We start from the raw sequence: 23,541 nt of genomic DNA on the forward strand, positions 1-23,541 counted from the left end.
CTAAAGTCATCTTACTGTGGTAATGTAAATTTAATATGGCCATTATTATAGTATTGTATATATATATATATATATATATATATATATATATATCACTGACTTTCAGCTTGTTGTGTTTGTGGATATATGACTGACTTTAATTAACCATAAAATCATCAGATGCTCTGTAAGATTAAGGTCGACTATATGTATATTTAGAAGTAGAGGCTTAAAAACCAAGTTAATGCTGAAAGTACAAACATCACTAGTGTCACATAACTTTGCCGACATGTGGCCAACAGCAATGTTTTATTGTTCTTCATTATTAAACATTCGCACATGAATAAGTGACGTCATGTTCAGTACTTACTTTTGACAGTTCACTCTTGGCCGCTCCCTTCCGCCGTATTTTGCGGCAAAATTATCCACACCCACCGCCGCGCTATGACTTGTGGGATATATGGGACCACGAAGCGTGCACCGGACCACGCTTGATATTTGGGGAAATCGACGGCGCATTTGGAGTATGCATTTCAAGTACACTTCGAATTGGGACAGCCGTCGTCGCGTGGCGGTGACGTAACCGCACTTAAAATGCGTACTTCAAGCGTGCATACTCCGAATTGGGACACGGCAAGAGTGACTATCCGGGGTGTGTCCGTCGTTATCCATTTCGGTAACGATCCTCTGCAGCTTGTTACGTTCCACAACTTTAGCGAAACGGCAGCCACAGTAGTCCTTATTAGCGAACGGCTGGGTTAGCCTCACTTTAACTCAATGCCTGCACGGCCGCAAGAAACAAAGCACACAGTCCAGCAGCTTCACGCTGAAACTTTACGTGTTATGTCACTAACTTACCGACACTGTGACTTATTTTTCTGAAAAGTCAAAACACACTTACTACTAGTAGATAAAAACAAGCTAACTTCTCCGGATGCTCCGTGTAACTCATGCACCACCGCCCTCTCTCCTCGCGCTCTCTTTTTCCTTCTCCACCCTGTGTTACCTTCACAGACCATATCCCCGTAGGAGATTACAGTTCTGACAAGCAAGTCACAATAAAACAAAGATAACTTATTTTAAACAATGCAAACATGTTTTTTAATCAGTTGACATGAACTTTGATCTTTTTAATAAACAAGAAAATTCAAATAAATGAACTTTACTCTTTGATATTTATATTCTTAGACTTTACTTATCTTTTACTATTGATGCATCTTTTTAACCCGGGTTACACCCTCCCCCCATTAAATGTCTGGTGTCCTCAACAGACTACCAAGGAACTACAAGAACTTCTTGGGAATTAGGATGACCCTTTTTACATACTATGGCTCTTAGTCTTTGCCTATAGTGATGACAACCCCTCTATGTATAATAGTGATAGGCTGATCTTTAGCTTTTCCTGGCTCATCATAGGTTAAACGAACTACTGGTTTAATCTGTCTCTTAGGCCTTAGTTTAGGAGTGTCACCCAGAAGATTACGGTGTGTATTTGGTTTCTGAGTTTTGGCAGACCGGGCTGTTCTGGGATCCAGATCAGGTTCTGGGGCAGAATCTTGATCATCTTCTTCATTTTGGTCAGACTCCTCCTGAATATCCACCATTTGGTCGGGCTCAGTCTCACTGTCCCGATTAACGTCTTCATCCTCCAGTGGCAGTTCCTCCTTCGCTGATCAGAATCAGTTTCATCACTGACGTCATCCTGGCACAATCCTCTTGTGGCACTGCTTGAGATCTAAGAGCCTGTCTTAATGCTTCTCTCACTCTTCTTGAGTGTAGTAGTATCTCTGAGGCTCATAGTATTCACTCTCTGAGGACAAATCAGAATCCTGTGACAGCTGAGGGTCAGACGCAACTGCGGCCTGCTTTGGTTTCTTGCCCTTTGGTTTTTGTCCGTCACAACAGTTATTGCCTTCTTCAGGCATTGGCAATTTCACATGTTGGCCAATAGGAAGGAGGTGATCCCTGTGGATTGTTTTTAGACGACCACTTCTCCTTCTTCAATTAGTAGACAGGAAGGTTGGGCATTTTTCCAACAACTTGGTAAGGTATTGGACTCCATCTTGTTTGCAACTTGTGCTTCCCTTTGAGACCCCAGTTCTTCAGTAGGACTCTGTCTCCTATTTCTAGAGACTGGAAACAAACTCTCTTGTCATAGCCCTTTTTGTTCTTCTGATGGACTTTGTCTACCGTCTCAGATGCTAGCTTGTAGGCTTGACGGAGATCTTCTTTAAGCTTTGACACATAGCGTGAGTGACTTTCCTCAGCTTTGTCAATTGTGGTCCCAAAGCACAAGTCCACTGGCAGTCTGGCTTCACGGCCAAACATTAGGAAGTATGGTGAAAAACCAGTTGCATCACATTTTGTACTGTTATAAGCATGGACCAAATAAGGGACATGCTGGCTCCACTGACGTTTCTTTTCTGTGCTTAGAGTACCCAACATTGAAAGCAGCGTCCGATTGAACCGCTCTGGCTGAGGGTCTCCTTGCGGATGATACAGAGTAGTGCGCGACTTCCGTATCCCCATGTTCTTCAACAAGTCTTTGATCAGACGACTCTCAAAGTCTCGCCCCTGGTTTGAATGGATACGAGCCGGAAGACCATAGTGGTCAAGAACTAAGTAATATTTTTAAGAATCGGCTCCAAAGGGACCCCGGATATTTTCTTCTCGGCCTACCCTCAAAAGAATTAACATTAAATTACTCGCAGCACAAACTATGTGATAAACTATTGCTGTTAGCTAGGAAAGGTATTCCCATTAACTGGGTGAAGAATAAATGTCCCTCTGTGACTTTGTGGCACAGGGAATTATTCAAAGTTATGCTGCTGTTTTAGGAGGAAATGAGGATCTGTTTCTAAATGTTTGGTCCGCTTTGCTTTTTTTATTTGCCAAATGATCTGTCCCAACTGTTGGGGGGGGGGGAGGTGCTTCTAAGATGTCCTCAGGTAAATATGGAGTGAGTGTAAAGGACAACAGTTCACTCTTTTAGACTTGTAGTTTATCTTCTTTTCTGAATCTGTGAGTAAATATTTATTATCCTCTTTTTTTGTTTCTTTGTTTGTTTCTATCTTCTTTCAGTTTAAACCCCGCCCCTACGCAGGGGCGTGTCCACAGTGGGGGCACCGACCCCATTGGGCGACAGCGTGGATAGGACCGGTGCTGGAATGTAACAGAGTACATTTACTCGAGTACTTTACTGATTGAAGTATTCCTATCAGGATGTGTCAGACGTGATTGGAGCTGTGAGGATTCAGGTGTGAACACGTTTGAACACAGCCACAGGTAAAACACTGCCCAGGTAATCACCAGCAGGACCTTTAAACCTTGCTGGGTGGATCTCTGGAGCTCCAAGAAAGTCCACAGCTGAGGGGAACTTGTTTTTTGGGGCCTGGGTCACAGCGAGGACGTCAGTGGAGTCCATGTTTAAGCCTCTTTGGGGAGAACGGGGAAGCTGAGCTGTTACTGTCTGAAATAAATAGCATGAATATGATTATTGTACAGAGCACAAAGCAGAAGGCCACGTTGCTTCAGTTCACGTCTTATTTGGTGTGTTTTCACTGAGGGTTGGGTGGCAGACACGTCTGAGCTCAGTCTGCTGTCAGAAACACTGCAGCACTCCAGGAATTCACTCTCACTCTTTCAGAAAGTCCCACAGGAGCCAAACAGCAGCCATAAAGGCGCTTCCTGCTGGGACGCTCGGCCTCACACCACAAGCAACATTTTCACAAAAACACTGAGCACAGCTTTTATTGTGAAATATTAGGAGGAAGCTGAGTAAAATTCTCGTTGAGGTGGAGGTCACTGAGATTCACAGCCGTTAAAGATTGACAGCCAAAAAAAAAGAAGCAAAACTTATATGAAGAGCTTACAGAGCGCCGTCAGCCTCGGGATGGTGGGGACAGAGAGGCTGTAACTACATCTGCTGGTGTCACTGTGACCTCACAGCAGTTTACATGAAACATGAAATGAATTACAACCTTTGTGATATTAATCCCTTTGACCAGCTCATGATGCAGAGTGTAGACTGTATCTGTGATAATGAAAACGATTTAAGGGCTCGTATATGACACGTCTATAAAAAATATAAAGTCTGTACAAATGTGAAACTACAAAGTTAAAAGCAGCTGGAACGACAGCTGTTCAAAGCTGAACACTTACATCAGCCAGAAGACAGAGTGAGTCCTCCATCTCTCTGAAGGAGGCCATCGTGGTGAGCACAGATGCAGCACCAGTGTGGATGTGCCCACTCTCACAGTGTCTCTCTTTCAAGTTTGTCCTCACATTCTCAAAAGAAGAACATGTCTATGCAGATGCCCAGAGCCTAACAACACACCCGCTATAAAAACGTTTGTACCACCAGATTTTCATATACTTACATTTGAAAGTGTTCGTCTCCTGCATTAACTCCCGCTTCGATCACTATCATTATCAGAAAAATATCTCCTGTATGGCCCGCAATGAATCCTGGGATATGTTGGGCCACAAAGGACACACCTGACCCATCCTTCAAATTCAGGGAAATGAAGGACGCATTTGGAAGACTTCAAATTTGAACAGCCTTCATCGCGTCCATGTGATATAATTTCCTACAAATGTGGCATTCGAAGCATCCTCTCCCTGAATTTGGAAACACCCAATGTGATGCTAGAGAGCTGGAAGAACCAGTCTCAACAAGAGACACACACCTGATTTCCTGTAACTGCAGAGGGGAGGAGCCACCCGAGCAGGTGAGAACAGGAAGAGAAACAGCTGAGCCTCCTTCAGAGCAGCAGGAGGACGGTGGAGCTGAGGCAGGTGAGTGTTAACACCACATTGTTGTAGTTTTGCTGTCAGAGTCTCTGAGTGTGTTTGTGTGACTGTAGAGCAGGGGTGTCAAACTCAAGTACACAGTGGGCCAAAATTCAAAACTGAACAAAGTCGCGGGCTAACGTTAATATTTATTGAAATATTTTTATTCCTCCAGATTTAAGAATGAATCTTTTCTTATGGACTCAAACACGTTTTGCTGAAAAACTGAATATGGAACAAGCAAAGCTTAATACTAAACAATATATATATTAGCTGTATAATACCAGTAGGCCAGCTCTAATAATCTGGTATGGCTTCAGAGTTTGACACCTATGCTGTAGAGGGAAGAAGAAGAGTCACAGTGAGCTCTGTAGCTGTGATTGGCTCAATAATCACCTTCAATGGACTGAACGCAGAGAACGAGCCGAGGAACCTGACAAACCTGTTTGTGTGTCTGTGTGTGTGTATGTGTCATAAAGAGACTCGAGTTCACAGTCACACACTTTCTATCTCAGGGGCTGTATCCCAATTGTACGGAGCCCCTCTGATGACATGGTCCAAAAAATAAATCAATTGTGGCCACGAAATACTATTTCGTTATTTTTGACAATAAAATCTATCCCAGCGTCCAGGTCCTACTTACGTCTGTAAAGCGACTGGGCTCTCAGTGTCCTGTTTAAATGTAAAAATGGTTCCTTGCATTGCAGGCTTTTCAAAATGCATTTGTAGCTCATTCCCAGCCTAAAATCAAACTCAATCATACCGTCTCTGTCCACGGTGTACAGGTTTAGCCTACTTATGCTTATGTCTCTTTGCAGCTGTCCAGGAATTGTATCAATATAATGTGCGCACGTTATCTATTTCGTTGCCACAAATGTGTAATTCGTTGCCACGTTAGACCCAATTCGTGCCCACAAATTAGCATTTCATGCCCTCGAAATACTATTTGACAGACTTTAAATATCCATAAAATCATCACATTCTCTGTGAAATTAAGGTCGACTATTGAACGGCGTATATGTTAAAGTAAAGGCTTTAAAACCAAGTTAGTACAAATGTCACTAATGTCACATAACTTTGCTGACATGTGGCCAACAGTCATGTTTTAATGTTCTTCATAATTAAACATTCGCACATAAATAAGTGACACAATATTCAGTACTTACTTGTAAAAGTTTGCTCTTCAGCCGCTCCGCTTCAGGCATCCGCCATTTTTTTCCGAACAAAATATCCACACCCACCACCGCGCTATGAATTGTGGGACATGTGGGACCATGAAGTCTACACTGGACCACACTTCTAATTTGGGGAAATGAACTGCACATTTGTCGACCGCATGTGGGACACCCTTTGTCGCGTCGCTGTGACGTAATTGTTCTCCAATTGAACACTACAAAGTGTCGCTGGATTGGGACACAGCTAAGGAAACTCACCTGTGGCCATACTTGCCAACCTTCAGACCTCAGAATTAGGGAGACATTCAAAAGGGCTGTTGGGGGGGCCTGGGGGAGTGGTATACATATATATATATATACAGAAAAATAGAATTTTGCAGTGTTTATTTATTGGATAGAACAAGTTAAATGTCACCGCTATTGTTGTCCGGCCGGAAACAGGGGGGTGTCCACATTCAGAGGCTGCATCCACCTGAGGACCCGGCCTTTGTGGTCTATAAGTGGGTCGGGTCCTCTGAAGGCTGGGTAAGCTGGAAGTGAGCGCCTGTGAAACTGGTCGGTCTAGCCTTCAGAATTACGTCATGAGCTCTCTCGGTGGAGTGAAACTCTGCCATCGGCTCCTTGCTATCTGAAATATAACCAGACGCTGGCGTAAACTCTCGACCATCTCACACTTCTGTTTAATCGCTTTTCTTGTTGATTTTATTCAGGTGTGTGAAAACCACGAGGAACCCTCCTGGGGGATTAATAAAGTTTTATTTAATCTAATCTAATTTTATTTAATCTAATCTGGAAAATCTGGAGATTTTTGGGAGGGGCACTGAAATTCGGGGTTCTCCTGCAAAAATCAGGAGGGTTGGCATGTATGCCGGTGGCTGGGTGTGTCTCTCTCTTCTTTGCTTGGAATTGTTTGGCACATGTGTAGAGCTCCTCTGGTGCATTTCTTTTGTTTGAAGGTTGTGGTGGGAGTAAAGAGGGTCAGTCTGGGGACCTCATATACTTACTCACGTAGAATCTTTGATAACTATTAATATGAGAAGCTGGAGAAATAATTGAAGAAAGAAGCTGAGGATTGTTGGAGCATTTCTCAATAATATTAGAAACAGCTTTTGACTTCTCTGTGTTGACAGTGTCCTGATACCTGTACAGACGGTCTCTCAGCATCAGAAACACACCTGCATCTGTTTCCACTTACGTTCAGCCTTCCTGCTCTCTCGTCCGGCTGAACGAGCGGCCTCGTTTATCCACGGGTCCGATTGTGGTTTCAGAGTTTTAAAAGGAGCAACCTCATCAAGGACAGTTTGACATTTATCATAAAGATTAGATGTCATCTGCTCGGTACCATCGCCGAGGGGAGATCTTAAACTCCTTAAAAGCAATAGAAAATAGTTCTGTTGCAGATGGGTTAAATACACAACAATGGGGTGTTGGAATAAGAGGAGGAAAATGGCAGTGAGATAAAAATATATCAAACACAACAGTGAAAAAACAGCATCACATGTTTCCATGTTTAGGACCGGTAACCCTAAAGACAGCACAAGATCCAGCGTATGAGCCTGTTTCTGGGTGTAGATCAGTCTCATGATAAACAGGCTCAAGAACGTCTCTGGGATTACTGCTGTTGTTTTAAAAGGGTTTATGTCATATTTATGACAATGACGATAAAGCTCATCTTTGCTCTGTAAGTGTCCTGGTCCTGAGTCTGACCACTCAGTGTTTTGTGTTTCTTTATAATATTCTGTGTTCTTGTTTATTCTGTGATGTCTTCAGGTTCGGTTTGCCATCCGTTAGGGTTTTGTTCTGTGCCTGCCTGCTCCCACTTCTCTGTGTTGCCTCTGTCTGTCTATGGTGTCACTGTGTCTGCTTGTGAGTCTGTTCAGTTCAGTGTGTTGTCTGGTTCTCTGTGTCTGTGAGTTTCCTGTTTTATTCTGAAGGTCCTTGTCTTATGTGAGTGTGTTCAGTTTACGTTTCCCCTGCCTCGTCTGTTGTGATTTCTCCCAGGTGTGTTCCCCTCCTGTCTCCCATCCCCTGATTACTGCTGTGTGCATTTAAGCCCTGTGTGTTCTCCTGCCTGTTGCTGGTTCATCTGCGTTATTTGGTGTGTTATGGTCTGCGTATCGCCCTCCGTTGTCTCTCTGTGTCTCCCTACTTCTCTGGGTTTGGTTTTAGGTTTGTTTTTCTTAGTTGTTTAAGTTTATTCTCGCCTCGCAGTTTCTGTTTTTCATCCTCCTCACTAAATAAAGTTCACTCTCGTCACTCGTGACAGTAAGAGGCTGATCTTTGTCACAGACACTTCTTGGAATGTGGTTTTGTGAGTTTTTGGAACGAAACAGGAGGAGCATGTCTGTAGATGAGAGGAAGAAAGAACGAGGAAAAAAACGTGTGTGTGTTGTTCAGCTGGTCTGGGTGTGGTTCTTGATCAGACTGGTGTTCAGAGCTTAGATAAAGGTGCACAGGGATAAGAGAGGGGCTGCTGATGATCATGTCGATATTTCAGGGTCTGCATGCAGCTCTGCAGGTACCCACAGACTCTGCTGTACTTCATGTTTCTGTATCTCAGGATCAACTTTGAATTGTTTTCTGCTCCTGAAGCAACTGAAGTGACTCTAAAGAATTTTAGCTCCTCCTCTTTGTGGTTAGGCCAGACATCCTGGTTTTCACACTACTGTGACAAATAATTAAAATATATAATCATATCATTTTATGTAGCACTGTTTAGAACTATAGTGCTCTGACAAACCATTAAAAACAGATCTGTAAACTGAGAAGCAGAAAACCAACGAGCTTCACTTTAGTTTCATCTTGTCACCACCTGGCTCAAAAGCCACAACAGAAATAAGGAGACGAAAACCAGAATTTCAGTGAGAAGAGGTTTTATCTTAAATACATAGCAAGTTGGCTAAAGTAGCTGTTACTACCAAGGCGAGGGCTACTGAGCCTCCTCCTGAAAGCCTGCCTCAGGTATGCTTTTACCCAAAGCTGACTCGGTGTGGCCCATTGGCACCAGCTGAACTCACTGAGGAGATTAGGGGCTGCAGAGGGGCCTAAGAATCTTTAGAGAGGAGAAAACACAAAGACAAGGATTTCAGTCTGTAGATGTGCAAAGCTGGTAGAGACAGACCCTAAAAGACTGGCAGCTGTAACTGCAGCAAAAGCTGGTTCTACAAAGCATTGACTCAGGGGCTGAATAATTACACACACCCCACGTTACAGTTATTTATTTGTAAAAATGTTTGGAATCATGTATGATTTTGCTTCCACTTCTCACGTGTTCACCACTTTGTGTTGGTCTTTCACCTGGAATTCCAATAACATTGATTCATGTTTGTGGCTGTAATGTGACAAAATGTGGAAAAGTTCAAGGGGGCCGAATACTTTTGCAAGCCACTGTAAACACAGTGAGTGCAGAGCAGAGGTGGCAAAAGTACAGTCAGGGGTTCATCCTACAGCACGATAATGACCCCAAACATCAGTCCAAGCTGTGCCAGAACTGCCTCAGGAAGAAAGAACAAGATGGTGAGCTTGAAAACATGGAGTGTCCAGCACAGTCTCCAGACTGAAACCCCATCGAGCTGGTTTGAACTGGACAGAAGACTGAAAGCAAAGCAACCTACATGGTCCTTACCATCGGTGACCCCGGCTGTTTGGGATTTTATTTTGGCCTCAAACAGCGCTGCCTTCTTCCTGTTTACCCGACGTCATCGGAGCACGCTCACCCGAAGCTGCTTTATTGGTCACCATGCCGATGGGATACGAGGGGAGGTGGAGCAAATATGAACCTACAAATACTGCCTGCTACCACGGATGGACAGACAGTTAAATTAGCTCTCTTAAACACAAGATCTGTATCAAATAAAACTCATGTTCTTCGGGACTTCTTTGGTACTCATAAGCTGGATGTCATGCTCCTAACTGAGACATGGCTGCGCGCTGGTGAAGTGGCTCCTTACTGGAACTTTGCCCCTTCGATGCCAGCTTCTTCAGCTCCCCCAGGTTAGGAGGGGGGCGGGGTAGCCTCTATCATCAAAGACTGTTTTAAATGCAAACAGATACAAAGTCCTGGTGTTTTTTCCTCATTTGAGTCCCAACTCCTGACTTTAGGCTGTCCTGTGGTTCTAATTATAGTCATCTATCGTCCACCTAAATATAATGACTTGTTTATTTCGGAATTTTCAGACTTCTTGACATGTTTTATTGCTCACTATGAAAGGATTCTTATAGTGGCGGACTTTAATATTCATCTGTGTTGTGAGGATAAACCCCTGGTCAAAGATTTCTTGAATGTAATTGATTCCTTAAACTTCACACAATTTGTGTCTGGGCCAACACGTAAGGGCCACACCCTAGACCTTGTCTTGGGCTACGGACTGAATGTATCAATGACTGAAAATTGTGTTTTACCTATTCTAGACCACTCAGCAATATTATTTGATATTTCAATCCCTAAATCTCCAGCTTCTGAGAGGGGAAACTTGCCCCCTCAGATCATCTCATTATATTAGCCCCGAAGCATTGCTTGGAGTTAAATTACATCTACCTGATGTGTTGGACCCTATTTTTACCCAGGAGTTACGTGTGGACACCTTGACTGCGAATCTTAATAATACACTTGTTGAACTACTGGACTCTGTTGCTCCTGTAAAGAAGTTGAAATGTCAAAAAAGGAACCCTATGCCCTGGTTAAATGAGGAGCTCCTGAACTTGAGAAGAAATTGTAGAAAAGCCGAGCGTCACTGGAGATCTTCCAGACTAGAAGTATTTCTCCAGGCTTGGAAGGACTCATTGTCTTCTCTTCAATCAGCGATGTCGGCAGTGAAAGCAAATTATTTCTCAAATCTCATCATGAGCCATAAACATAACTCAAAAGTCTTATTCAACACAGTGGCGCAACTTACAGAGAGTAAGTCAACTCTCTGCTGTTCTAATCTGATGGCTCATAACTTTCTTACATTTTTCAGAGACAGAGCTGCAACACTTAGGAATCAGATTACTCCCTCCTCAAGCTGTTCATTAGACTACTCGGCTGCTTTGACTGTTGGTGCTGATAAACTGTTCTCTGACTTCAAGGTTATTTCCCTGTAGAGATGGCACGATACCACTTTTTTATGTCCGATACCGATATCATAAATTTGGATATCTGCCGATACCAATATGAATCCAATATAGTGTATTTTTTAATCAATAAAACTGTTTTTTAAATATCTTGCTTTTTTTATCAATCTAATAAACTTAAACCTACTCCATCCTCCCTATTCTGGTATTTTAAAGAGTAAGCAACCTAACTAATAGGGCTCTAAAACTCCCAGCAAAAAAATAAATAAATAAAAAATAGGGAACCACCCTCCACCTCATGATGCTTAATCGACGTAATCAACTTTAATTTGATGCAGTGTGAAAAAAATGCACAGAAATAAATTATTTTTCTACAATAATTAAATAGATTCAACATCTTTCTTCAACAGAACTGCAGACTGCACAGATGGTATCTTCCCAAAGGAAAAAGTCCTATAGCTTACTAGGGTATATTAGACTTAACAGTTACTATATACAGTAATGGACTTCTATACATTTTACATCAGATTAAAACTTTGGGTGTAAGATTCAGATAATTATTTATTAAAAGCTCGACATTTTAAATGAGAATAAGAAAGAAAAGTATGTCTTTGTGCCCCCTTTTCCCTGTTCATGCCCTAGCGGCCCCCCTGGCTAAACTTTGCTAGATCCGCCCCTGCACAGTTACCAGCTGTCGGCTAGAAAAAGATCCTGGTGTAGAAAGTAATATTAAATAAATTCTAACAACAGCTTATCAAGCTTAAAAGTGCTGCTGTTGTTCAGCCGCTGGTTTCCTCTTTCTGGTGCAAAGTGGGCGAAAAACAAACAAGAGAGACGGACTCGCGACAGAAAAGCCGATCAGCTGATCATTGATCAGTTTCATGATTGAAGCAGCAGCAGGAGAGAGAGAGGCAGTCGCTCCATATATCTGTTGTTAAGCTTAACGAGGGAATGCTTTACAAACATTCAGAGATGAACTTACACATTTGCTTTACTTCTCTCTGGGATCACTTTCTTGGAGATGAAATGCCGGGTTGGTAGCGAGGCTACAAATACACACAGCCGCTCTATCACGTGACACATACTGCTGTGACGTGCTACGGTTACGAGCCGAGTTACGCCGTGTCGCAAGTTTTGATATTTAATGGATCAGATTACATTTTTTATTTCTCTCCAATATCCGATCCAGTAATTTACGTCAGTATTGGAACGATACCAATACGTAATATTGGTCCATCTCTATTTCCCTGTCTGGATTAACTAAGGTTGTAAAAGCAGCTCGATGTACAACCTGTTCTTTGGATCCTCTACCAGCCTGGGCTATAAAGGAACTGTGGTCAGCATTAGGACCCTACATTCTGTTTCTTTTAAATACTTCACTGACGACCGGAGTCTTTCCTGAATGTTTTAAATCAGCTGTGGTAGTGCCGATCTTGAAAAAGCCCAGACTGGATGTTGACATGGTCGCAAACTATAGACCCATCTCACATCTGTCTTTTTTATCTAAAGTCTTTGAAAAAGTGGTTTTTAAGCAGCTCACTGAGCATCTGTCAACAAACAATCTGTTTGAAGCATTTCAGTCTGCTTTTAGACCAAATCACTCCACAGAAACAGCTTTAGTCAAAGTGGTAAATGATCTGCTGGTAAATGCAGACAACGATTGCACTTCAGTTTTATTACTGCTGGATCTAAGTGCTGCGTTTGACACTGTGGATCACTGCATTTTAATGAATAGGCTTGAACATTTTATTGGAGTTACAGGAAATGTTTTATCATGGCTGAGATCTTACCTGCTTGCGAGGTCTCAGACTGTTAGTTTTAAAAATGATCTCTCCGAGACCTGTGCAGTGAGGCATGGGGTCCCTCAGGGCTCCGTACTTGGACCACTGCTGTTTTCTATGTACCTGCTGCCTCTTGGTGTTCTTTTACATTCTTTTAATGTAACCTTTCATTGTTACGCTGATGACCTGCAGCTTTATGTTCCTCTAACCATTGAAAATTGTGCTGAAGTCTCTAAACTAGAATCTTGTCTATCTGCAATTAAGGGCTGGTTATCAGATAATTTCTTGCTCCTAAATACTGATAAGACAGAGTTGATGGTCATTGGGCCACACAAATTTCAGCACTTGTCCCAAAATTTCATCTTGAAAATTGATGACAGTGTCATAAATTGCAGGAACAAGGTAAAAAACTTGGGCGTGTAGTTTGACATGGTGCTCTCCTTTGAATCTCATGTAAAAGAGATAACAAAGACCATCCCTTATCATTAGAGGAACATCGCCAAAATCAGACAGGTTTTGTCAAGCACCACTGCAGAGGTTCTTGTCCATGCATTTGTGTCTTCACATATTGATTATTGTAATGCTCTTCTTTCTGGGCTACCAAAGAAAAGTTTTAGAGGTCTACAGATGGTGCAAAATGCAGCTGCTCCCATTTGAACAAGAACTGGGAAATTTAAGCACATTAGCCTTGCTCTGAGATCTCTTCACTGGCTACCTTGTCAGGTTCGAGCAGAGTTTAAGGTCCTGCTGCTCACCTACAAGGCTTTAAACGGACTGGCACCTTCATACCTCTCTGACCTTTTACACCTTTATGTTCCATCTCGTGCTCTCCGATCTCAGGACTCTGGTCTTCTAAAAGTTCCTAGAGCCAGAACAAAGACAATTGGAGAGCTTTTTCTTTTCGTGCCCCGTTTCTGTGGAACAACCTCCCTCAAGATATTCGGCAGGCTGCTCTGTGGAGGTTTTTAAAACCAAGTTGAAGACACATTTGTTCACCCGATCCTACATGTCTTAATTCTGTGGCTTTTAGTTTTTACATTTTTATTGTTTTTAACTTGTATTGTGTCTTTTACCTGTATTGCTCTTATTTTATTTGTCTCTTTAGTTGTACAGTACTTTGTTTGAAAGTGCTTTATAAAGTTATTATTATTATTATTATTACAAGGTCCACATTTATGGGAACATCTGCTACAGATGTGGGAGAATATTTGATTTCTATAGTAGACAGAAGCCACGGGTGTGTTCAGTCAAACGTTTAGAATAAACTTTGGTCTATAAATGTGTTTCAGGATTTATTTTTAACTCCAACTGCTTATTTGTACTACGCTTTCATTTCAGAGTGCAATGAGAAATAAAAAGGATATTTTCAATAAAACTGTCACGATCCTGGGTCTGTGACTCAGTGTTTTCTGTTTTGTATTGTTAATCTTTGATTTCATGATGTATCTTTGTTTATTCTTAGGTTTTGGTTCTGTGTTTTATTGTACCTCTAAGTTCAGTCTATGTATTTCCTGCTTTGTTGTGAAGGTCCGTGTCTCATGTCAGTGTGTTTAGTTTGCGTTTCCTCTGTCTCGTCTTGTCAGTCACTCCCAGCTGTGTCCTCCTTCTGTGTCTCATTCCCTCGTTATCCCTCTGTGTATTTAAGCCTTGTGTTTGCCTCTGTTAGTTGCTGGTTCGTCTGCGTATCTGTCAGGGTCCTGGGTCTCCTGCTCTAGTGTTTTCAGTTCTTTGTGATTTTTGTATTATGTCCGTTTTGTTTGTGAGTTATTCTATGCTTCCTAGGTTTTGATTCCCTGCCCCCCTTGTTTCTCTGTGCACTCTGTTCTGTGTTTAGTCTTCTCTGTCCATTTGTTCCGCCCTGTGTTGTTGCCTTCTGTGTAACTGTCTATATAGTGATGTGTTGTGGTGCTTTGCTCCCACCCCTTGTGTTCTGTGTTTTCGTCTTCCCTTCGTGTACTTCTTCATATTCGTGTACTGTTAGTTTTCCCAGTTTAGGTTTTTGCTTAGTTTCCATGCTCACCTTCGCCATTTCTGTTTGTATCACCATGTGATGAATAAACTCACTTGCATCTGAGCTGCCAGCATAAAGGGTCCTTTAATAATTTACACACGGCTCGCAAACCGTGACAAAAACACTGGAAAAATTGGGCTGTTCTAAAACGTTTGACGGGTTTAGTTTATATATTTTCTTTATTTATATAGTTTGTTTTATATTGTAGCAAAGTGTTACTTGGATACTTCTCTATGTGCTTCTTTATGTGCAATTTTGTTGCATTCTGAGCCTTAGAAATTTATTGGTGGTAGTGATGAACTGCTGTTAGAATCATGTTAAATTGTTAAAATCAGACTATTACCTCTCCAGCTGTTGTTACAGTCTTTGTGTTTATCGGATCCTTACAGGGTAAAAGATGACGACACCTAAAGAAATCCTTCTGGGGACTTTGGACGATTTGGAACGTGAAGACTTTAAAAAATTCAAGTGGCATCTGAAGAACAAGGGGTCTTTAGAAGGTTTACCAGCAATCCCAGCGAGTAAACTGGAGAATGCAGAGAGCACGGACATAGTGGATCTGATGTTTGAGACCTACTCTATCAACACTTTTGAAGTCGCTAAAATCGTTTTGGGGAGGATAAACAAGAATGATCTGTTGGAGAATTTAAATAAAACCATCCCAGATCCCAAAGGTAAGTCAGGGAATGACAAAACAAAAAACACACAAACAATAAAAACATTAGTTAACATTACACAGGTGCCATTACCATCCATATAAATAATAAATCCAAAACACTTGCCAACACTTTCAGGAGTGAGAGACTGCAGAAAGCCAACAGTTTGTGTTTTATGCATCTGCACAAATAACCTCCTGTGTACACATGAATATCTGCTCTTTGGGTTGGTTTGATTAAAATGGGACCAGCAGCAGGTTTTCTGCCCATTTTACAGATTTATATTGTCCGATTGGTTTTAGAGCTGTTTTATCAACATAAATGAGGCGACAACAACAGTTTGGGACATGTCACAAATATGATCAAAGTGCTTTTTCTTAAATCTATTTACCAGTTGAAGGTAAAGTTAAAAAAAAATGGCTGCCATTTCTTTCTGCTGTTTGGAGACCCAAACAGAAAAATGCCCAGACAGTAAATGCTTTTTATTATGGTTGATAAACGGGACACTAAGGTGATTGGTCAAAAGTTAGAGGAAAGCCACAGTTCTCCATATGACTGAAATCTCAGATCACGTTTTTTCTTCTGCAGCTTTCTGGGAGATTCCACTTCAGCCTTCTGCTGGCAACGCTCCCGTTACCATGCTTCCCTTAGGCAGCATCATTAGAAGACATGGCATACATTTACACTGCTATGCAGGTGACACCCAGCTCTATCTGTCCATGAAGCCAGATAACACACACCAATGAGTTAAACTGCAGGAATGTCTTAAAGATATAAAGACTTGGATGGCCGCTAACTTTCTGCTTCTTAATTCAGATCAAACTGAGGTTATTGTACTCGGCGCTGAAAAGCTTAGAAATATGGTATCTAACCAGATTCTTACTCTGGATGGCATTACCTTGGCCTCCAGTAACACTGTGAGGAACCTTGGAGTCATTTTTGACCAGGACATGTCCTTCAATGTACATATTAAACAAATATGTAAGATTGTGTCGTGGAAAATTTAACAATAACCTGCAACACACCCAGTGAGCTTGATTTGAAGTGGGTTTAATTAACACATTGCAATGTGGAGAGAGCATCCCAGTGAAACACCAGGACCATCTCTGAATTGTGGCACCGCCCTTACATCTTATATACAGACACACAGACAAAGAACATTCCACAAACTCTTACATGTTGGCCCCTCTCACGGCGGGCTATACCTTCTCCCTCACAGAGAGAATTATAACCTTGTTTTCTGCTTGGCCGTCACCTAAAGATTTACATCCCTGATAAGCAGAAGGAGTCCCACTATCTGTTTAACGTCTCCCATTACAATGGCCTCACTGTGTTAACTTTCCACATGCATGTAAACTAGTGACAGGAGAGCTCTTACTATAGTAAAGTGAGAAAGTGATATTACTATAACTAATGTGATACGATTAAATATGTGATTAATATATGAGAAAAGAAATCTGCCACCACATTCCACCCTTTGTGATACCACAATTAAGATTTAAGAATTATTAATTAAGAATCACATAAAAACACATGAGATTTCTTTTCTAACTACTGAACATAGGCACCATTTGTACTCAAAGAATTCACAATGTGCATCTTCCCTATAGTCAGAAGGAAACAAGAAAGTTACATTTTATGGTCATCTTTTCTCCATCTGAGTCTCCACCCTTTGTTCAAAGGATGGCAGTTATATCATAAAAGAAAACACTATATGAGATCATATACAGAAATGAAATGAATCATTTTTCATCTGCAAAGAAAACTTCAACTTTAGTTACATCAAGCTACTCTCTCATAAGAACCCATTGTTAAGATAAGGAAGTTTTTAGGTGTGTGATATATTTTCCCACTCTATCATTAAATCTCCCAATTTATTAACTGTTTCTGTAAAAGACCCTCTTCCCCAGTGTTATTAGGGATTGAGGCACACATGCCTCACCAAACATCACACACTCCTTTGTGCCATTTGCTTTGCCCTGTCCAGATGTTTGCCATCAAGGACAGTGAATATGTCTGAACCTGTAGGTAAATGAATACCACAAACATATACTAACACTGAGTCATTTTTGACCAGGACATGTCCTTCAACGCACATATTAAACAAATATGTAAGACTGCTTTCTTCCATTTGTGCAACATCTCTAAAGTTAGAAATATCCTGTCTCAGAGTGATGCTGAAAAACTAGTTCCTGCATTTATTATTTCCAGGCTGGACGACTGTGATTCATTATTATCAGGAAGTCCTAAAAACTCCCTGAAAAGCCTTCAGTTAATCCAAAATGCTGCAGCAAGAGTCCTGACAGGGACTAGAAAGAGAGAGCAGATTTCTCCTGTTTTGGCTTCCTGTTAAATCCAGAATTCAAAATCCTGCTCCTCACATACAAGGTCTTAAATAATCAGGCCCCATCTTATCTTAATGACCTTGTAGTACCATATCACCCTATTAGAGCACTTCGCTCTCGCTCTGCAGGCCTACTTGTTGTTCCTAGAGTATTTAAAAGTAGAATGGGAGGCAGAGCCTTCAGTTTTCAGGACCCAAAAAGATAGTTGGGTTTTGTCTGTTGTGTTATTGTAGGTTCTTTACCTTACAATATAAAGCACAATGGGGTGACTGTTGTTGTTATAATTGAAATTCTTTTATATATTCTACATATTTATTCATTACTGGCTCCATAGTGTTGTTCATGTAATATGTGAAGTGTTGCTAGTATTGATTTGGTGCTGTATAAATAAACATTAAATCGAATACGTCTCTATAAAACCTGCCCTCAGTTATAACCCAAGTGTCAGGGCTCAATGGCTCATGAAAAGGACTCAAGCGCAGAACCAAAAACCGGAGGCTGAGTGACTTTTAACAGAAATGTATTTTACTAGATTTCTTGACGGAGAAAGCTGAATCACAGCTAAATTCAACAGCAAGCGAGGTATTATGAGAAGTGCAGAGCTGAGGCCAGAACATAAGCTGAGGCAGGTCAAAGGAACAACAGGGGCAGAAACGGGCGGATAGAAACTATCCAGGATCACTGGAACAAAGGAGATAATAATCAGAGTGGGCCACAGTGTAGTGAATGAGTCCAAGATTTAAAAACTAAGAGGTCTTACGTGGCTGCAGGTGGAGATCAGCTGGAGGAGATGAATTAAATCTGGGTACAGAGTGAGATGTGGGTGCACAGGGAGGCAGGCAGGTGAGGAGGGCAGTTTGCAAGAGTGAGTTTTACCAGCAGCGGCAGGCCAGAATCCTGAGGCGTGACTTATGGCGAGAGTTGGAAGATATATCCAGGTGCCGACTAGGGAACAGGAAAAGAGGGTTACACGAAACAAGCTGAGGAGCACAAGACAAAATGTGAGGCAGAGAACTGACTGTGGTAAGCAGACAGTCTGGAGAAGGTTCATTGTGAGCGCTGCACATAAATACTGCTGGAGTAATTGGCAACAGGTGAGGAGCTGGGAGGAGTGAGGAGGGCTCCACCCAGGGGAGGAGAGCTGATGCTGTGGAAAGTTAGTCAGACTCACCTGGATCATGACACCAAGGCTGTGTCCCATTTCAGGGTCTGCACGCTTGAAGTACCCGCACTACGCGTACTACGGACGGTGCGTACTATAAGTACGAGAAGTGCGGAAGTGAGAGGCTTGTGAAATGGGACGGTATATGCTTCGTCGCGCTGTTCAGGTTGCCTAGCAACCATGATACTAACCGCGAGACACGTTACATACAGCTTTGTTTGACATAAATGAAGCAGAAAAATGTTTTGTTGGTCAATCATTTTTGTCATGACATCACTTTGATTAGTTGAGTATCTGAGGCTGAGACCACAGGACTGTAAAACATGATTGTGTATATATATATATATATATATATATGTGTATATATATGTATATATATGTATATATGTATATGTATATATATATGTATATATGTATATATGTGTATGTATATGTATAGATATATAGATATCTCAATCACTGACTTTCAGCTTGTTGTGTTTGTGGATATATGACTGACTTTAATTATCCATAAAATCATCAGATTCTCTGTAAGATTAAGGTCGACTATATGTATATTTAGAAGTAGAGGCTTTAAAACCAAGTTAACGCTGAAAGTACAAACATCACTAATGTCACACAACTTTGCCGACATGTGGCCAACAGCAATGTTTTAATGTTCTTCACTATTAAACATTCGCACATGAATAAGTGACGTCATATTCAGTGCTTACTTTTGACAGTTCACACTTGGCCGCTCCCTTCTGCCGTATTTTGCGGCAAAATTATCCACACCCACCGCCGCGCTATGAATTGTGGGATATATGGGACCACGAAGCGTGCACCGGACCACGCTTGATATTTGGGGAAATCGACGGCGCATGTGGAGTATGCATTTGAAGTACACTTCGAATTGGGACAGCCGTCGTCGCGTGGCGGTGACGTAATCACACTTAAAATGCGTACTTCAAGCGTGCAGACCCTGAAATGGGACACAGCGCAAGAGTCCAGTAAACTGAACACAGAACCACAGTAACCAGAATGCAGTTTTCTCATTTGTATCATTTGCTGTATCTTCATGCAGAGATTCTCCCTGAGTGTCAGCTCAAACTCAAGTCAAACCTGAAGAAGAAGTTCCAGTGTGTGCGTGAGGGGATTTCTACAACAGGAAACCAGACCCTCCTGAATCAGATCTACACAGAGCTCTACATCACAGAGGGAGGGACTGCAGAGGTCAATGATGAACATGAGGTCAGACAGATTGAAACAGCAGCAACGAAACCAGACAGACCAGAAACAATCATCAGACAAGAAGACATCTTTAAACTCCCACCTGGAAGAGATGAACCAATCAGAACAGTGCTGACAATGGGAGTGGCTGGCATTGGGAAAACAGTCTTAACACAAAAATACACCCTGGACTGGGCTGAAGACAAAGCCAACCAGGACTTCCAGTTCATGTTTCCATTCACTTTCAGAGAGCTGAATCTGCTGAAAGAGGAAAAGTTCAGCTTGGTGGGACTTGTTCATCACTTCTTTACTGAAACCGAAGAAGCAGGAATCTACAGATTTGAAGACTTCCAGGTTGTGTTTATCTTAGATGGTCTGGATGAGTGTCGACCCCCTCTGGACTTCCACAAAACTACAATCCTAACTGATGTTACAAAGTCCACCTCAGTGGATGTGCTGCTGATAAACCTCATCAGGGGGAAACTGCTTCCCTCTGCTCGCCTCTGGATAACCACACGACCTGCAGCAGCCAATAAGAACCTTCTTGACTGTGTTGGCGTGGTGACAGAGGTCAGAGGGTTCACTGACCCACAGAAGGAGGAGTACTTCAGGAAGAGATTCAGAGATGAGGAGCAGGCCAGCAGCATCATCTCCCACATCAAGACATCACGAAGCCTCCACATCATGTGCCACATCCCAGTCTTCTGCTGGATCACTGCTACAGTTCTGGAGTTTGTCATGAAGAACAAAGAGAGTGAAGATCTGCCTAAGAGCCTCACAGAGCTGTACCTACGCCTTGTGCTATTTCACCTAGAAACAAAGGACATCAAGTATGATGGAGGAGCTGAGACAGATTCATGGAGGAAGATGAATGAGTCTCTGGGAAAACTGGCTTTTGATCAGCTGCAGAAAGGAAACCTGATCTTCTATAAATCAGACCTGACAGAGTGTGGCATCGATATCAAAGCAGCCTCAGTGTACTCAGGAGTGTTCACACAGATCTTTAAAGCTGAGGAGTGCGACATGTTCACTGATGTCGTTTACTGTTTCGTCCATCTGAGCATTCAGGAGTTCTTTGCTGCGCTTCATGTCTATCTGACCTTCATCAACTCTGGAGTCAACCTGCTTAAGAAACAATCTCCTGTCTCTAAAATTTTCCAGAAAACACTTACTGTAAAAGACTTCTACCAGAGTGCTGTGGACGAAGCCTTAGAGAGTCCAAATGGACACCTGGACTTGTTCCTCCGCTTCCTCCTGGGTCTTTCACTGCAGACCAATCAGAATCTCCTACGCATGCTGACACAGACAGGAAGTAGCTCACAGACCAATCAGGAAACAGTCCAGTACATCAAGAAGAAGCTCAGTGGGAAACTGTCTGCAGAGAAAAGCATCAATCTGTTCCACTGTCTGAATGAACTGGATGATCGTTCTCTAGTGGAGGAGATCCAACAGTCCCTGAGATCAGGAAGTCTCTACACATATGAACTGTCTCCTGCTCAGTGGTCGGCTCTGGTCTTCATCTTACTGTCATCAGATCTGGATGAGTTCGACCTGAGGAAATACTCTGCTTCAGAGAAGGCATTTTTGAAGCTGCTGCCAGTGGTCAAAGCCTCCAAGAAAGTGCTGTAAGTGAATCTATGAACAAATATGTTTAATAATGCTAGATGAAGAAAATAATATGTCTCCATTGTTATTCTTCCTCAGGCTGAGAGGTTGTAAACTCTCAAGAAGAAGCTTTGAAGCTTTTTATTTGTTTATTATATATTTATTTCTACTGATTAATTCATTTCTTTTTACCCAGTGTTTCTATATTGCACTTTGTATTTGTCTTCTATATTTATCATGCACTACTTTGCTCATTTATTGTTTGGTTTTAATGTTCTTACCTGTTCTCTGGTTTGTTTGTTTGTTTTGCTCAGTTCTGTTTTTCTGAGGTTTTTTAAGTTATTAAATTTGTAACTGTAGTGATTTGTGTGTGTGACAGAGAGGCACTGCTAGGGATTTTTGACACAAGTTGTTCTTGTAAAATCAGTCTGTGAAGGTTCTCAGACATCCAGGTCACCGTAGTCTAAGGAGCTTGGAAAGAAAAGCGTCTGGACTTCTTTAAGTTTCCTTGAAGATGTTTCACCTCTTATGAGAGAAGCGTCTTCAGATCTAAGATCAAATGGTGGAGTGGGGCAGTCAGTGAAAGGGCAATGGTGGTGGCTCAGGGTTTGTATGTTTGGGGGGTTCAGAGGGAAAAGATGAATGCAGGTCTGGAGTTGGTGTGTGAGAGCAGGGAGTGAATTCAGCATCCTGACAGCCTGGATGAAGCTGTCTCTCAGGCTATGTCCACACGTACCCAGGTATTTTTGAAAACGCAGATTTTTCTATGCGTTTGCATCTTTCGTCCACACGTAAACGGCGTTTTTGGTCACTGAAAACAGAGATTTCTAAAAGCGCCTGCCAGGGTGGATATTTTTGAAAACTCAGTTTTTGCATTTACGTGTAGACGAGAAAAACGGAGAAAACGCAGCGTCAAAGGTGTGCGCCTTTTTTGACGTCACACTGTGCGCCACGTTATTGTTTTGGTGAATTGAATTTCTACAATACTGTTACTGTTAATTGTTCTCTCTGCAGTGTTTAAATGCTTACATATACACACACAGTTACTGTCCCTCCACACATACGACTCGGTTCTGCTTCTATGCTCCAGCTTTGTTTACTTTTTCCCACCGAGGCTTCTAGACTTCTGATTGGCCAACATTTCTACACGGTTAGGAATATATCGCCACCTGTTGCTTTGGCATGTTCCTAGCAGCGTTTTCCTTCATTTCTGCCTTTACGTGTGGACGGGATTATTTTTTAAAACGAAAACGGAAAATCTCCGTTTTCAAAACTACCCGTGTACGTGTGGACGTAGCCTCAGTCTCCTGGTTCTGGCCCGGAGGCTCTTCAGTCTCCTTCCTGATTGCAGCAGGTCCTGACAAGCATGTTGTCAGGACCTGCTGCAATCAGGAAGGAGCTGGGACTTTGCGTGTGTTGATCCTGGCAAGGGATCTCCACACACTGTCTGGGGATAGTGTCACCACCCAATCGTTGGCGGGGTGAAGTCTTCTGTGCTGGGGTGGCGTTCTGTGCCTCAAAGCAAGAGAAATTTCACTTAGCTCTTACGGTAATGTGGTGGACCCGACAGCAGTCTGAGGAGTGGGCTTGTAGTCTGTGATGGTCTGTATCCCTTGCCACAGCCTCTGAGTGTCTCTGCTGTCACTGAAGCTTTGCAAAATCCTCCTGGAGCGCTGCATTTCCACCTCTCTGATGCACATGACAGGTTTGCCCTTGCTGTTGTTAGGCTCACCTCATCCCCAGTTTTCAAGGCTGCATTTCTCACCCTCAGGAGC

The 23,541-nt window shown here is 42.2% G+C and overlaps 2 protein-coding genes across 4 annotated transcripts in view; both read left to right on the forward strand.

Annotated features, from left to right (window-relative positions):
* LOC148101640 (protein NLRC3-like) overlaps positions 1–23,541 on the forward strand; it is a 91,150-nt gene that overhangs the window by 40,087 nt on the left and 27,522 nt on the right. The gene's annotated exons all lie outside the window — the stretch shown is intronic.
* LOC148101642 (protein NLRC3-like) overlaps positions 15,182–23,541 on the forward strand; it is a 148,407-nt gene continuing 140,047 nt past the window's right edge. For 2 of the 3 annotated variants that reach the window (XM_087846585.1, XM_087846586.1), the window contains exon 1: positions 15,182–15,463. In XM_087846585.1, the coding sequence (XP_087702711.1) occupies positions 15,187–15,463 (277 nt within the window). In that variant the 5' untranslated portion in view covers positions 15,182–15,186. Of the gene's footprint in view, positions 15,464–20,015; positions 21,842–23,541 lie in introns of those variants that run through there. The other variant, XM_087846587.1, reaches the window with a different exon arrangement.

The sequence above is a fragment of the Neolamprologus brichardi genome, chromosome 9 (assembly GCF_056152115.1).
Source record: "Neolamprologus brichardi isolate AB-2024 chromosome 9, ASM5615211v1, whole genome shotgun sequence".
NCBI lineage: Eukaryota > Metazoa > Chordata > Actinopteri > Cichliformes > Cichlidae > Neolamprologus > Neolamprologus brichardi.